This window comes from Atta cephalotes, assembly GCF_000143395.1.
Source record: "Atta cephalotes unplaced genomic scaffold scaffold00031, whole genome shotgun sequence".
NCBI classification, from domain to species: domain Eukaryota; kingdom Metazoa; phylum Arthropoda; class Insecta; order Hymenoptera; family Formicidae; genus Atta; species Atta cephalotes.
Window position 1 is genome coordinate 1475098 of NW_012130095.1, and position 18510 is coordinate 1493607.

Here is an 18510-nt window from a genome sequence, read left to right on the forward strand (position 1 = left end):
GTACTACTCTTACTATAATAATAATAATAATAATAATTAATAATAATAATAATATATATATATATATTATATATATATATATATATATATATATATATATATATATATATATATATATATATATTGGGTTGTCCGGAAAATTCGTGCCAATGTTGAAGGAAAATTGAAACGCAGAAAATTTAAATTTTAGTATATATTTATTATTGTTTGATAAAAATTGTTTGCAATTTTGTTTCTAACTAGAAAAGAATGCGATAATTCTGTATATCTTAAGATATATATATATTACATGTATATTTTAAAATTTAAACATTTAAAAATTATGAAAATCGTTCAAGCTTTTATTAGAATATTATAGTAATAAAATGCTTTTATATTATAGATGCAAAAAATAAATCTAGAAATTTACTCCAATGTTACTTTCAATAACAGAAATATCTATAACTTTAGCAAATAATATAATGTGACACCTGCATGTAAATTATATTAAAGATATGAATTTTATATTTTTATACAATTCATATTTTAATTACATTAAATAATAGCGCACAACAGAATAGTATACAGTTACGTTAATAATACATTAATATTTATTAAACAGATAATGCTTAATTAAAAATTGAACATTATAAGCAATTTATAAAATAGTACATTACTAAAAAGTATCAATATTTAAATTATTATTATTTTAGAATTTCGTTTATAATACGCACGATGATTTTCTGGTTCTTGTACCAGATTGTGATGAATAGTTCGATTTTGCAACGAAATTCGAAATTTGCCAAAAAGTCGATAGAAGATTATAAATAATGAGAAAAAATTTTTAAAGATGGATTTGTATGAAAATTGATTATAGTACTTATATGAAAATAAAAGAAAATTGAAAAAGAGATAAACTTTTGCATATTCCTAATATTACCAAAATTAACTATAAATATCCGATTTTGAATTTGAATCGTCCTTAACATGAAAGTCAAATGCAAATACAATGAAAGTGCAAGGAAACACAGAAGTAAGTATTCTCTTTCTCCTGTGAGAGGAAGGGAGAGGATTATAGACTTCTCTGTCACTAGATAAAAAGAAGGGAAAAAGAAGAAGAGGGTACTCATATTAAAATAATAAATAAAATCGAAATGAATTAGATTCAGAAAATCAGTATCACTTTTAAACTCAATTTGTAAAAATTCATCATAATCCTATCTTTTAATATACAAGTTATACAATTGGATTTATTTGAATATAGGTAAGAATAATAATATTAGAAGAATATTCTGTTTTTAAAATACATCTAAAAGAGACTTTATGGCCAGAAGGTATTAGCTATTCTCGGAAGAATGAGTGCGATACCAATAGTAGAAAGGAGATTTACACTGTGATTATCTAGAATTTGTTTTCCGCAAATGTGTTTTACACCTTTCCCTGGCCGTTCGACTATAATACCCTTTTCGTCTACTCCTAAAAAAATGTATTAATTATGAAGATTTAATTTAAGACTAATTTGATGACCATCGAGAAACTCTTCTGAACCTAAAACAATAAAAAACATACGAAATCGGAAAGTACATTTACATTACCTGAATACTGTAAAGTCGCACCGAGAACAGAATCTAAAATGCTGCCAAAGAGACCTCCGAATGCTGCGACGATTATGATAGGCCATTGTGGTGCTGCTAATTGCAGTATGGCTGTATCAACGGTATTTAATATCATAATATAATAAAAAAGTCCAACTACTAAACCACCAACGACAGAACATACCAGACCTATCCATGATACACCACCATTCGTTCCTGGAACAAAATATGAAGAATTCATATTAACAATATGTTTATTTATTATTAATAAATTTTTAATATATAATGTAAGAAAAGTGACAATTAACTTTCTATTAATAACTGGCAAATTAGATTACGTATAAAACTTATCATTGTATAGGATTTCTTATTTGAAATAAAAAAGAAATTTATTCGTTTATCACAAAACTCATTCTTACCTCTCGGAACTTTTTTCCTCGTCGTAATGAGGAAAGGATCACTCATGCCAATCACCGTACCAAGCTCAGAGGCCCATGTATCACCGTTACAACACGCAAATGCCCCTGTAAAATGCAAAATTGTAAATTGTATTTAAAATTCAATAAAATTGTTTGCAATAGCGTTTTAATTTTTATAAAAAGAATATTAGAATATTGATTATTACCTATTATTCCAATGGATAACCATGAACTTCGATATTCCTTGTCGAAGTCAATTGGTCGTTCTCCACTCCCAATATCCAATAGGTATAATAAAGCTAATTGCGTAGCCATGCCACCATTGCACAGAACTTGAATCCAATTCCGTTGGCCACCTTCCTTGAAATCGGCTTCCATCTTTTTCTTTCGCGCAGACCGAAATTTCGTCATCTTTGATGCAGTGACGAAGAACGTCACAAGAGCCATCAAATGAGCAAAACTCGAAAGTGTCAGGATAAAACCCATAAAAAAACCTATAAAAATTAATTATATAAATAAAATAAAATATTATTACATGTTATACAAATTGATGCTATACAATTATTATATCTTATAAAGTTAATGCAAGAATTCGTTTAGAAGAATATATTTTCACAAAATTTTTCTACATTTATCTCTGATTATTGACGTCTTAAGTTTCTGTGTTCTGTGTTATATAATATTATCTATTACGCTAATTGATTGTAATATTATAATATTACAATTAATCAGCGTAACAGATAAATATTATATCCTACTTCTGACGGCGCGAGGAATTTGTTGACAACTCTAATGTTACATTCTGCGATAACACATGTGACAAAGGTTGCGTTCCATTTACGCTCACAATGCTCGTGGAATCAATTCATCCGTCATTTATCAAATGTTAAATAAAGACAAACAATGCTCGCGAGTGTTGCGAGTATTGTGGAACGCAGCCTTAAGGTATTTCCCCGAAAAATTGAGTTTTTACAGATTTTTTACAGAAATTTAGATATGTTTAAAATATAATAATTTTATCTATATATGATTAAAATTTCAAAGACCCCCTAGTGGTGCTGAAATGGAGGTATTTACCTTTCAGCTTTTAATACGTAAACTCCTATATCAAGCTTTGCCGAAGTAACGTTTTAATACTTTGCGACGAAAATCTTCTATAGATTTTTTTAAAAAATATGTAGAAATATTATAGGAACCTTATTAAAAAATGGAGAGGCCTAGCGGTATCGTTTCTGAATTAAAATAATTTAAATTTGTAATTTAACGGAATTCTTTTCGGATCGAGCGAGACAAGAATATAAATAATGCTGTTGCAATATTTCAATGCGGACTAGTGTTCATGCACACAGATATGACATTTACGCGTGTATGTATACGCTCGCCTCAAAAGTTTCTCTCTTCAGACAGCACGCACGGAGAGGCATTCGTAGATTGTACGCAATTAACGAGATTATATATAGCCGAAAAAAAATAAATTAAGTAGATTATCATTTATATATGTATATTGAGAATAAACCAGAATTATGGATAAGAAATAACTTAGAATTATATACTACTGGGTTGAAACGTTTATTGAAATTATAATTCATATTTATATATAAATATATATAAATATAAAATACACAAATTGGGTTCTTTTAGACATTCTTTTTTTTTATTGATTTTTGCTATTTAGAACTTAATTTCTATTTTTGTCTATTTTAATTAATCATATTCTGATAGTGCAAGCAGAACTTATCAAAAATCTATTTCGTGAAATGTAATTCAAAGAGAAAAAAAAATTGTTATTAATGTAAAGTTTTATTTTAATTAATTATATGAATATAAAAGTATTGTTTTAATTTTTTCTTTATTTAGTATATAAATACATACGCGATTAAACATTTTCCAGGAAAAAAAAGTTATACACATGGATATATTTTATATATAATTATATATAATTTTATATAATTATGTATAATTATATATAATTGTACATGAAACATTTTTTATATCACTTATTTAATTTTAATTTTGATTTAATTAACTTTTCATTTTTTTCTAGGTCTAAGAATTAAAAAAAATGAAGAATAAGTTAAATTGAGGTTAAAATTAATCTACATTGGTACATATAGGCAGTGATGCCTTATAATCATAACAAATTATATTATTTTCACTACCAAGAATTCCACCGCTAATATCCAGACTTTTCTTGCGTATACCCCAAAACAAGAATATAAGTGGAATTACAACTGCAGCCAACCATCTCCATGGTGAAATCACTGAGTGTTCTAAAATGAAAATAAAATTGATTAAATATTGAAAAGTGTTATCATATAAATTCAATTACAATTATATGGAAAACAAATAATTTGATTTAGAATTTTACATTTTACTGAATAGAAACAGATTATAAAAAATTATATATTTCACAGAATAAATATTGTCGTCGTTAGAATTTTTTCTTCTCATTTTCTATTATAATTTTCTATTATAATTTCTTTGATTGATATTAAAAATCTATTTATTTTGTGAAATGTAATTCAAAGAGAAAAAAAAATTGTTATTAATGTAAGTTTTATTTTAATTAATTATATGAATATAAAAGTATTGTTTTAATTTTTTCTTTATTTAGTATATAAATACATACGCGATTAAACATTTTCCAGGAAAAAAAAGTTACAATACAATAATTTTTTTGCAAACTCTTTTCTAACATTATTAATTAAAAAAAAATAAAAATCAATATATTTAGACTCAAAAAGATTAAAACAAATCGAATGATAAAGTCTACGAATCAACGCAGGATGTTAAGTGCTAATAAATAAATTTTAATATTAAAATAATTTCAATAGTACAATGCAAAACGGTTCAACTTTCATTAGATCATGAACGTAGCATTGCATCATTAAAATTATTTTAATATTAACATTAATTTATTACCACTTAATATTCTGCGTTGATTTACTGCCTTTATTATTTATTAACTAATTTATTAAAAAGAATGTTATCAATTTTACAATAATATATATATATATATACACATTATTCATTTTCTTTTTTGCGCAGACATTTTCGCAGACATTACGCATTTGATCCTTTTTTTATAACGACAGCGCATATATAAAAAGATTTACATAATAGATTTTGTAATGGAATAATCAAGAAAAATATGAGCGAAATTAAATTAATGTAAATTTTATTTTAATTTATGATCAACACGCCAACTTAAGAAAATGAGAAATAAAACCGATTGCAATAAAAGTTATTGACCAAAATAAGAAAATTAATAATATAATAATCCATGCGAATATTATACATAGATGTAAAAATTTAGATTATTTCACAAAACTAGGAAACTATAATATCTATATTATATGTCTCGTGTAATATTAAACAAAATTAAATTAATACTCGTATTTTAATATTACTCGTATTTTAATATTTTTTGCGATGTTGATATCTTGATATACGCCGCATGTAATAATTACATTGTGATACAGTCTTCCATATTACATCGTATCACAAAATCATCCGTTTTGATAATTCGTCGGTAAAAATTGTGCATGAATAATTTTGTGTCATTTAGTTTCATGTGAATTCTATGATTATGTATATACGATTCCGCGGAATCATGTAAACATAATGCGAAGGTGATAGCGATAGAAATAGCGATAACGATAGTGATAAGAACAAAAGAATCCAATATAATCGTTTTAAAGCTTAAAGCCATAACTTGTGCTTCAAATCATGTTCCTATATAAAAATTTTATTACAAACTAATTTGAAATCTTTTAAAATTAAAAAATAAACTTCAACTTTGATGACGTGGAATAAAAAATTTTCTCAGTTCTGTGTTCTGAATAAGAGAACAATATTTTGCTTTCTAAAATAATGTATCTTTGACACTCCATAAAATAAAAAGATTTTTCTTGAAAAATTTAATACAGATGTCTAAAACTAAAAAACTTCCGTGTAAATCTCATATCTCTCACATTATTATGTAATGTTTTTTTAATAGAGATTTTTGAAGTGCTCTTACCATTTTCTTGAAAAATAACGTTTACCGCCTACATTAACCCAATGAAGATTTTTTTATTCCACATCAGAGAACACCGTAGAATAAGATTGAAAATTCGAGAAATTAAAGCATAATATCGTCAAATAAGCATTATGCGATGAAAGTTTATGGTATCTAAATAATTATTGATTTAAAAAAATAAGTGTTACCTTTTATTAGAAAATGTATTAATAAAAAAAAATTTTATGCACTTTCAGTCATAATATAATTATTGCAAATAATTGTCGAATGTTTTTTGCAAGTAAAACGAAAACATTTGTTGCATTTTAGAATGGTGGTTGTACAATGTTTTTGCACAATGCAATTTCCCTCGCTTTTCACCGGCATTGAATGATTCCTGTGTATCCTCCACAGGAATATTTTTCTGAAAAAATTCCCTAATATCTTAAAAATTGATTATATGTAAACAATATAAACAGAACGCGATCTGAATGAATCGACAACCCCCAAAAAACATTGAAGAAATACTTTGAGAAGCTGAGACCCAGAAAATAGATTATCTGTATTCCCTTCATAAAACCGGCGCGCGTGTACGGAGAACACGTGCACGCCCGCTGGAAGGTTAAAAGTTGAACTTTTTACTTTTGAAATCGATACTAGATATTTAAATCAGACTGATTTTTTACGGAGTTATATGGATGCAAATGGATACCTATCAAATCTGAAAATTTTGTACAAATTTTATAAAAGTCTATGGCGTGAAGTAAAAATCACACAAAAATGCGATTTACAGTCGAGAGAATGAATCTTTATCTTCAATTTGTTTTTTTTATTGAGTGCTGTGCGATTTTTTTTCACTGAGTTATTAAACGTTGAAGCAAAATGATCACTTTTGCCGTGCATTTTTGTGTGAATTTTACTTCATGTCATAGATCTTGGTAAAGTTTGTAAAAAATTTTCAGATTTAACGGGTATCCATTTGTGTCCGTATATCTCCATAAAGAATCAGTTAGAATTATCAATTACTAATTTCGAAAAAGATTTCAAGCTTTTTTTAAATGCTTTTTTGATTTTTTGTCTGCGATAATTTTTCATCGAATTACTTGAACGTTACGGCAATTCTGTTGACAGTTTTGAATAGCATTCCAAGAGTGCAATCAAAAGTTATTATCATTTAAAACACTAGGACTAATGGTTATGAAAATATCGCAATTTTTCGTTCTGCATTTTGTGAAGTTGACACCTCAAATTTTTAATTTTCGATTTTTTGTATTAATTTACTATTTTTAATTTTGGATAGAAACTTCAGAACTCTTCGGGGCATTCGAAACTGTGACCAAAATTTCATTTTTTGAAAAATGAGATGCTAACTTCACAGAGATTTTTAGGTATGTTAAAATATAAATATGTTAAATATAAAACACGTATTTTTTTGTAAATGCTTTTTCATATTTAAAGGGAATAAAACACATCCTTAAAAAAAAAATCAATTTTTTTCTCTCTGAGTGAATATTGTCTAAATCATCAAAGATATAAAAAAAATGTTCTAAATAAAAATTGAAAATAGTTTCAAAAATATTTTATAATAATTAAAAATTAAAAATCTTTTTATAACTTTTATAAAAAAAACTTATTAAAAAAATTGTTTCATCTATGTTATAAAATACTCTTAAAACCATACATTTATTTAAATTTTTATTGTGAAATTGTGAAATTTAAATAAACGTTAAATGTGTGATTTTATATAAAAATTAATAGTCATAATTCAAGAAAAAACTGAATAAGAATTTCATCTTTTAATATGCAAAAAATATTTATAATAGTACGTGTCTTCTATTTGAATATTTTTAATATATTCTCCAATTAAAATTGAAGAAATATTTAATTAGTTTTGTGTTTAATTTTGTAACATTTATTTTACAATTTCCTAAAAAAATTAACTAATAAAATCTGAACAGTTAATAATTAAAATATTTTTTTTAGAAATCTTTGTAAATTTTATAAAGTATAAAAAATTTTCAAATTTAATAGAAGATTGAAAGATATGAAGAATGAAAAATACTGAAATAAATAAATTTGTTCTATAATATATTTATATATATTATGAAAATTTTTTTATGAGGAATTTGTCGAATTGAATTATATAGGATTGACGTTATAAGCTATTAAACTTGTCCATTTTTGTCGTATGACATTAAATTAAGGTCTATTGATTGGTTATAGAGAAGTTGTAGAGAGATTCAAGAACCCCTCTGTTTGCAATTAACATGCTTGAAAAATTGTAAATCGTATGATAAATAATATAAAGAATTCTCTACATAGAAATCATAGACGATCGTAGAATCTTAAGTCATAGGAAACCAATCAATCACAATCAATCACAATCAAATAGAAGAATACTCGATTAGAATTGGTCAGTTTTCTATGACTTAAAACTCCACGATGTCTACGACTTCTATGTAGAGTATCCTTTATGCGTCTACAATAGAAGTCATAGCAGTCATAGGGCCTTGAAAATTGATCAATCATAGTCGATTATTTTTCTCATATTCGACTATGATTGATTAATTTTTTACGACTTAATTTTTTAAGACTCTACGATTGCTACTTCTATTGTAGACCCCGCTTTATAGGTATCAGCCGTACTTATCATCGTATTTCTTATTCACACATCCATAGCTTTTTTCTAACTTGAAAGCCGGATCTGCAACGTTCCTAATCGTTCCTAATCATATTAAAATACTGCGACATAAGGGAGGAATTCTAGTCTAGAACCTTCAAAAAATCGAAAAAAATTTTTTTTATTTTCTGAAGTAGAACATTTAAAAAATATTCCTAAAGTATTATTTCGAAATTCGAAAAATTGATGAATATATAAGCGATTTAGTAGCTGTCCGACCGTTTGACGCGCTTAAGTAAGGGATCTCAGAGCGCGGAGATCTGTTTATGCTCCAAGAAACCCTAAGCGTTCAAACAAAAGAAACAGGATCTCTTACATATACAACAAACTTTATGTGTGTGTATCTAACTTAACATAACAGCTATAACAGTTGGAGTCTTAGTGATCTTTCAAATTCAGTTTTTTCTCGAACTTTAACTTGAACGATAACATATGAACGATACATGAACGGATAACATATATCATGGAAAGGAAACATAGAAGAGGAAGCTACTAATCATCAAGATAGAGGTAAAAAAAGAAAATATCAAGACAATCAGTATATATATCCGAAAATAGAACCTTGTTTACGAGTACCTAAAAAATTGAATGCGAGACAAAGAAGCAGAAAGAAAGAAGTTCGTGTTGATATCAATCACGGATATCGGATTACAGAATTTTTCTCAGTTTTCCACACTTTCTCAGTATTTTCCACACTTTCTCAGTTTGTAAGAAGTGTAAAGAACAAGTAAAATTTTGTGAATTCAGTACGCGCGACTTGGGATTTAAAATTAGCATGAGCTGTTCATGTGAAACTGTACGGTATATGCCTTCGTGTTCATTTGTCAAAAAAGCTTACGAAATTAACAGAATTTTTAATTTTTAATTGCAAGGTTGCTAGGAATTGGTAGAGAAGGATTAAATTTATTATGTGATCTTATGAATATCGGCCAGGGACTAAATAAAGGAAACGTATGATGCAACTGTAAAAAAATATATATACTGCAGCGTCAATTGTTTAACATTTTCAGTAAAAAAGCTGTAAATGAAGAAAAAGAAAAAAATTTAGAAAATGCAAAAAACCTGCTGAATTGATTATTTCTGGAGATGGTTCTTGAAAGAAGCGGTTTTAGTTCTTTATTTGATGTATCATCATAGGAAAATATTCCGGCAAAGTAATAGATCTTGTAGTAAAATCAAGCTATTGTCAGTACTTTTTGGAAAAATAAGGTATCAAAGATTATGAGAATTGGGCCAAAAATCATGAAAATGAATACAATGTTAATCATTCTGGATCTGCTGGTAAAATAGAGGTAGACGCAATAAAAGAAATTTTTAAGATCAGAGGAGAAATTCGGAGCCAAATATATAACATCGGTGATGGTGACTCTAAAACTTTTAAAGCAATTTTAGATCTCTTTTCTTATGAAGGAAAATTAAAAAAAAATGAGTGCGTTGACCACGTACAGAAAAGAATTTCGTCCCTTCGAAACAAAAAGAAAATGAAAAAATTAGGAGACAAAAGAAATTTAATCGATTCTTTAATAAAAGATTTAATAATTTACTACGGATTAGCTATCCGAAGAAATTCACATTCCGTAGATGAAATGAGAAAAGCAATATTGGCTACATTTTATCATGCTCTACAAATGAGAAACCACAACATATGTATCGTCCACCGGGAGCGAACAGCTGATGCAAGTGGTATCGCGCTGAAGCTATCAATAATCTTTCAGAATTTAATCGATTTTCGATTCGTCTTCATGTAGAAGTTCAAAAGGCAATAAAACCTATTTATGAAGATTTGTCATCGGAAAATTTATTAAAACGATGTTTAGGCGAACAATCAAAATAATAATGAATATTTAAATTCAATGATCTGGCGTCTTGAATCCAAACATCTTCATACTGGCTCAAAAATTATTGTACTTATTTGGCTGCGGGAATCTTTAATGAGGGCTTCATAACAATTTTAAAAGTTATGAAGATAATAGGCATAATTATTGGTCAATAATACAAAATGTTTGCGAATTGCGCAGACGAATAGCGACTCGCACAAGCAGAAATAAAAATCGCTCAAGCTACAAAAAAAGATCCTATTGCTGACCAAAACAACATAAAGGAGGCAAACGAATTTTTTGAAAAAACAGAAAAATTTATTTTATGGACCAGGAATAGCAGATTAACTAGAAATTAACTGTAAGTATAAAAAACTGTGTAAATAGTATCTAAAACTTTAAATATGTTTTTCTTGAAATCGTTTTTCAAATCCATTAACATCATAATATAAAAACTAATAATTGGATTGGCTTCATCTTTTGAATAATTCGAAATAATTGTTATATTTTTTGTGAAAACTAATAAAATGTTAATAATAAATTCTTTTTTTTTGTTAAAAATGTGTCGAAAAAATAATGAAAAAAATCAATCTTTTTTCAAACAAGTTTTACTTATAAAAATTTTGTAATCCCCCAGAGCGAGGTTTACACAGAAGAGGAATTAATAACATAGTAAGGTATATGAAAATATATCTTACTTTTTTGTTTCAGATCGTTTGAATGAGTTCTACAATGTCAACAGCAAATTATATAATTATGCAATTAAATAATTACACCTCGTGTAATATAACATATATCTCGGACAAATCTTAATAAAAACATTTGAAAAAATTTATAATTAACTAATAAATGTGTATAAAAATGCGCCTAAAATTTAAAGTTTTAGGAATAATAGTTTAAAAAAAATTCCTAAATTTGCTCTATTTCTTAACGCTCTAAATCCATTAAATCCCCCCCATAAGGCGGATCTAATGGAATCGTTCGTGCAACGTCACATATGTACCAATATATATACATTATAAATATTTCTTTATTCTAATCCCTAATATAATTATTTACGAACGCATTTAAAATCATCTGTCATATATACGAAACCTTCTGTCGAGTTGATAGTGTCTGGCCATAGTATCGAGTAAACCACGTTGACTATCCAGAAAAACATTGAAATCGGGATAGCGCAGGCACTTAGGAGTACTGGCATGAGTACATGAGAGTGCCGGCTGTCCTTGTGACTTCCAAGAGAGACCATGTCAGAGCACACACACACGTATCAAATGTATTCGGATCGCGACATTCGTAATAGTCGATGCGATCGACTAGAAAACCGAGTATACCGCCGAGAGGCGAAAGTCTCGAAATACGCAATACATCAATCCTCTTCTGTGTCAACAGTCGAATCAGCTGTTGACCCTGCAACACGTCCGCAGCACGTGTCACAAATAAAGCAAGAGCAAGATGGAGAATCAGAGAGAATCAAGGAAAAGTGGAATGGATAGTGGTTCTCTTCTTTGATTGGTTCCGCCATTTATAGTTAGTGTACTTCCGCAAATGTGCATATTGTATTTAGATCTGTTTTTTGTGGCTGAACTAGTACATTTTTAGAACTTAAAGTGAAATAGATACACGTTTTGTGGAGACACGTTTACACTTCTCTTTCACTTCACTACAGTGTATTAATTCGCTGAGTCATAGTAACGGCCCAACTTATCGATGTTTATTCTTGACTCAAATACTATCAATACTATAACTCTCAAATAATATCAACTTTACAGAAAAACTGCAAGAGACAAAAATTATTTATTTTATTCTTATAGAAATCTAAGAATTTTTTCAGAATTTTTTATCAACTTTTTAGTACTGCATTTTCGATAAGTCAGACCGCTACTATTGATCTGTTTTCTGTTCCTGCACTATAGACTGTTCTAGAACTCTCTTTCTCGCTTTAAATAGATCAAATATATCTATCTCACTTTCAAAAATATACACTAGTTCAACTACAGAAAACAGACCTTAGGATCCAGCGAATTAATGCACTGTACTATACGTATATGACATACACACAACTATTGCAATACAATATTAGTGCGTGTATGTTCCATCACGTTCCTATCATGACTGCGTTTCGTTTCACATATGATGTGCATGTTGTATCATTTTATCTTTTTTTAATATTCAATGAACAAGGATAAAATGATATATCATGTGTGGATAAATGATTCTCTTCTCTGATTGATTCCGCCATGTCTAGTGCGCTTTCGCAATGTGCATGGCGTGTATGTACATATATGTCATATACACATCATACTAGTGCGGTACAATAGTATGCGTCGTATGTTCCACTTCTATCATATTTCCTACTCACTTCAATGGTGCATTAAACATGGCGGTTTTCAAATGAATCCGCTCTATTCTCTCTTGATTCTCTCTGATGAATCCAACAGAATCCAAGGCATCGAAGGTATTCGAGCGACGTTTCCGAACTCAGCCATAGGATCTATTTACGCTGCAAATGCTTTAAAGCATTCTTTGATTGGTCAATTCGTAAAATTCTTTCTTCTGATTGGTCAACAAAGTAGTTGCAGCGTTAAGTGGATCACACCCATTGAATGCTTACCATTTGATGACACAAGTCAACGTGTTGTTCTTTTTATTATTTTATCAATATTATGAAGGATAGAATGATGTTTGTATAGACTTGTGTCACTAAATGGAAAGCTTTCGCTTCATTTTTCTTCTACTTTGTCTCATATTTAATTATCAACATAAATATAATAGAAAATCGGTAAAAGTTAAATGTTTCAAATAATATAATATTCTTGATTCATGAATTTATCTCAAATGTAATTGTGCGCCGAAACGTTTGAACATTTAAACACAATCAATCTGAGATACTAATTAATTATACTTGTTTCATTTCGAATACAAAAGTGCGAAAACATACTTCTGTACATATAAAAATCTATAGAAATCAATCTTTCAATTTTTTTACATACTTACATATATATATAAAGAAAATATTCCATAATTTGTAACATTATGACATTATGTAAATATATGTATTATGTAAATATATCAAATTTCTCTCGAGATTTCTGATTATAAATAAATCATAAATGTCTTTCGAATTGAACGCATCGTGTGTTTTTTATCCTAGACTAAAATTGTGTTCAACAGTACAAAATTTTTTTAATGATAAACAAGGATAAAACTTAAAAATACAAATTGATGAAAATATAACTTTGCGTGTCTTAATCAACATAAATATGATATTCAGAATATGCTCGAGCGAGAAATTTTGAATGTTTATTTCATAAATTAGCAAAATTGAGAAAAAACTTTGATATGATCAAATTCGGCTATTTACAAACATCTTTATTTCTGTTTTACAATACAAAACAATTAAATCTTAGCACAATACTGTTCTCTTTTGCTGTAGAAAAAGAAGTTCTTATTATTCTATAATTTTACAGAAGACATATAAAAGATGTGTAAGAGAAACTTGCGGATGCAAGTATAATAACTTCAAAGATTATACTGATGAATATACAAAAATTATTAAATTTACTTATATAATGATTAATACAATGCTAAATGAAGTGTTGTACAAAATTTGAATAGTCAAAAATTGCAGTCAGCTAGTACAGCTATTTTATATACACAAATGAATTACGATTGATTATTACGTAACGACGTTCATTGCGCCATATTGTCGCTAATAAATTATAATAAATCGAGTTAATCGCAGCGCGCGAGAAAGCATGTATACTGTGAGCGATTTAATGATCGTAATCTTATATGTATATATATATATATATATATGTATATATATTCCTAGAAAAATATTTCTATATTATGTTTAATCAACAATATTAAAGATTAACATTTTATAACTGCCAAACGTTACAGCGCAATGTATGAGTTACAAATCATTATAGACTCTTATTCAATTAATTAGTTTCTACTGCATTGAAAAAGATTAATGTTAACATATTGCGCAAAAATAATCGATATCTAAGTAAACAGATATATACATATTACATGCGTACATCTCGATTAAGTTTAGTCTTTTTGAAATGCCAAAAATCTCATCATCTTAAGAAAATAGCAAGTATAAAAATAATTTTATGTTACGATAATGAAGTTACGCAGAATACAAATTACTGAAAAATAATGTTTAAAGATAAATCTCTACATGAATTAGCAACCTTTAAATAACTTGATTAGATTAACATGAGACATTCAATGAAATATGACATTTAATAAATACTTTTACAGTAACAAGTTTAATCTACGGTGATCTAAAATTAACATGAAAAGGAAAGCTTAAGTTATTTCAATGGATTCTCGAATCGTCCCTAATCAGAAATGAATATGAGTCACGTAGAAACGAATTTCCTAATTCGTCTGAGTTATTCAATACAATTTTAATTTACATGTGACACTATTTTATAAAATGCAAAATTGTTATTTATTCTACTCTACGATCTACATCATAGCAAATCTTTATAATTTTTCTCTTTCTAAATATAAATATTCTACAATCGGAAAATTATTTTACAATATATACAAAAGTACAAGGATACAGAAGAGTTAAGCACAGTTGCATCTTCTTTAAAACAGTCTTAAGGCGCTTAGATAACGAAAGCAGTTTTCTGAATGTTTATATGAAATTATCTGAGATTTGTTTTGCAAATAACTTTACCGATGAAAAGTTTAGTTTTCCAGATAAAAAAGAGAAGATACGACGAGTGAGAAATATAATTTAAAGACTTACTGTAAAAAAGGTTCTTACGTTATCGGACTAAATCTTTTGTACTTGTCAGAACTCGTTTGAAACGAGTTTTGTGCTTACAAAATGCATTTTTTCTGAGCAATGTTAAGGAAGTACTAAATGCTACTTAAACACGACAAAAAATATCTGTATGTTTTCTGTACAGCGAAATATAGCCTTATTCATTATTAGAATGATATATATATGTATATATACTGTGTTATTAATTTTTTTATGTATATAATCAATCACTAGGAAATATATGTCAGAATATTCACAGACTTCAATAAAGAATTAAGAAATACTAGAACGAAGTCAAAAAACAAAATCAATTTTGACGCGATTGTACTAAATTCTAGTCCATAAGACTAAGAACTGTGGATTATGTATGATAATTCGGTAGGAAATCTGAAAATTTTAGAGTTTTTTACAACTCTTATGTACATATGGATTCAAGTGTTTCTGGCTTCATATCCTCCCATATTACTCTTTCAGCGAATCCATTCGTTATCAATTCCTCAGTAAGGGAAATTACCTTTAAAAAATTCAATTAATTCAATTAATTTGTACACCAAAAACGTCTGCAAAGAGATTTTTCAGAGTTAAAACAGTAACTTAAAACAGTAACACTTACCCCGTAATTTTGTATGATAAAATAAATGTTTGCATAAGTATTGCTTTGAATGCGACCTTCAATCTGCGCTTGTGCAACTCCCTTTGAAGAACAATTCTGTACCACATTGTAAGCTTCTGACGACCATTTACCTGTATAAATAATATAATAATATATAATGTATTCGAAATAATTTTGACAGATATAAAACCATAATGTGAAAAATATATACATTATACATCAACATATAATTACCATTTTTTGGCTGAATATTTGCTAAAAAGACTTCAATCGCTTGGAAGGGCAAACTTAAATAATTTAATATCAATGGTCTACATTCCGAATTGCTAACCGACCAATAACCACCGTAATCGAGTAATCGCACTACGCTTCTCTCTCCTGATGGATCTGGCCATTCAATATATGCCCTAACCCAATTCTCCATCCAATATACAGCTACGTAATCGCCCTCTATGAAACAATACATTAGTCCCGCTTCTGTTTTTTGTATCAATTAAGTTTATATCACTTACTGTTCAATACATCCGGAACTGGTATCGATTCTGTATTATACCAATACTGCATGCTGTCTTCTAAATTTTGTAAAAGGGGAAATGACGGATGAGTCGGAAGACGAACAAAGAGCCAATTTGGCTTGACAATGTGACAAATATTAATGTCATTATTAACGCCATCAACCAGGGACAGAGGTCGTTGTATAAAGACATTGTATGTAACTTCTTCATTCACCTCGGATATTGTTGAGATCTCCGCTAATGTTACTTGCGGGAACCTTTTCTCTGGAAACTTCTGCCTTACCATTTTAAGCGCGACGTTAATTCCCTCAACACTGCCTCGTATCGAGCAAATCTTATGATCACCATCGCAAGGGTGATCATTGACATATATGCCGACGTTTGCCTTTGTACGAATATTATGTAAAAAGCTACCATGACGGCCAATCAATCTGCCCACTAAATGTTGCGGTATAGAAAAATCGTACGTGGTTGATGCAATGTTGTCTTTTCTGCATCCATTAATACTTCCACCTGTATAAGGACATAAAAATTGATTGTATTCAAGCCGGACGAAGTTGCTGTCATCTAGATCTCACCTAAAGATCTCTAAATAATAATTCATTAACTATATTTTCTTAAAATTGATATTATTCTATCAATATAAATAAATGGAATATTTCATCATTAATGATTATCGATATTTACCTTTTCCGCTATCTGTATTGCTTCCTTCACTCCCAGCTTCATCTGTGACACTACCATCCAGAACTACGGAAATTGGGCTATGATTGGCCGAGTCCCTTTCGTCAACCTCTCGTCCCTGAGTTTTGATAGTATGTCCCTCAGATTCCTGTTCATCCTTCTTATAATGATACTCGTCCGTATAGTTTTGTTCAAGCGACCTTGTTTCGCAATGCATAGTCTGCTCCTCATTAGCAACATTTTGAAATATTCTCGGTTCTTCGTCATCATCATTCTTGTTAGACTTGGAGGATGCACTCGTGGCGATCGTTTCAAACAAGCTTGTATTCGATTTATTACTACTATTAAACTCTACTTCTGTACTGCATATTGTTCCAACATCTTTATACGTATTCTGGCTGCTGCTACAAAAAGCAAATTGCAACGCTGAATTTTTTAACGGAATATCCATGGTCTTTCTTGAGATGCGAGTCTGTTCTTCTTCTTCTTCTTGCATGTAACAGCAGTCAATTGAAGATTCCTGATTGATCTCTTTCTGAACACCGGAATCATAAATGTTAGTGTCAATCTTCTGCGTATTATTTGAAATCGCTTTTTCTACACAGTTCGATTTTGTAGTTCCTCCTGAGTCATTCCATTGAAGTTCATCTCTGTCTATCCGACGGCGTTTGTACCAAAAGAGAGCGATGACAAGCGCTACCGCCGGAACTGTCCACTTTACAAGTGGTACATGAATAGAAGAATTCATAGTGTGAGTCCACGGTAGCTGCCGTTACCGAAAAGTTGTTGATACTGAAATTAAAAAAGGTGCCAAGTTTTTTAGAACATTATTTCAACGAATATTTAAGCGATGATTAGTACTTCATACAATTATATACACACACACACACACACACACACACGCACACATACAAGGTGAAAAATTTCAAATGTAATGGCAAATACCTCGAAAAATATAATGAAAGATATGGAAAAATGTTTCAGATAAAAGTTGCATGGTCTAAAGGAAGTCACATTTTGATCATGTTATCCTTCTTCTAGGTGGGGGGGCACCAAAAATATATATATAAAAGTTGCCTCCACTTTTTAACATTTAATTGTATAATTTCTTTTACACGATATGATTCCTTTAATCATTCTACATATAAAAGTATTAAGGTAGTAGTAAAAAAATCAATCATCATTTACGAGATATTTTGTCTATATGTATCAGAATAAAATATAAAATATCTCGTAAACTATTGATTTTTTGATATCACCTTAATACTTTTATATGCAGAATGATTAAAGGAATCATATCGTATAAAAAAATTATACAATTAAATTTTAAAAAGTGGAGGCGTCTTTTGTATCTTTTTGGCGCCTTCACCTAGAAGAAAGACATGACCAAAATGTGGTTCCCTCTAAACCAATTGC

At 28.7% G+C, this 18510-nt stretch overlaps 2 protein-coding genes across 2 annotated transcripts; both read right to left on the bottom strand.

Moving 5' to 3' along the window:
• Positions 1 to 1300: 1300 nt before the first annotated feature.
• LOC105620956 (transmembrane protein 19) lies at positions 1301 to 11739 on the bottom strand. The gene is made up of 6 exons (XM_012202431.1): positions 11586 to 11739; positions 4153 to 4263; positions 2200 to 2487; positions 1994 to 2098; positions 1575 to 1790; positions 1301 to 1455 (listed from the first exon to the last, which is right to left on the bottom strand). Exons 1-6 carry the CDS (start codon positions 11737 to 11739, stop codon positions 1301 to 1303), a joined length of 1029 nt encoding a protein of 342 aa, XP_012057821.1.
• Positions 11740 to 15697: 3958 nt separating this feature from the next.
• LOC105620957 (A-kinase anchor protein 1, mitochondrial) lies at positions 15698 to 17842 on the bottom strand. Its single transcript, XM_012202432.1, has 5 exons — positions 17098 to 17842; positions 16408 to 16923; positions 16130 to 16345; positions 15896 to 16026; positions 15698 to 15796 (listed from the first exon to the last, which is right to left on the bottom strand). The coding sequence occupies exons 1-5, from the start codon at positions 17840 to 17842 to the stop codon at positions 15698 to 15700; spliced, it is 1707 nt and encodes a 568-aa protein (XP_012057822.1).
• Positions 17843 to 18510: the final 668 nt, after the last annotated feature.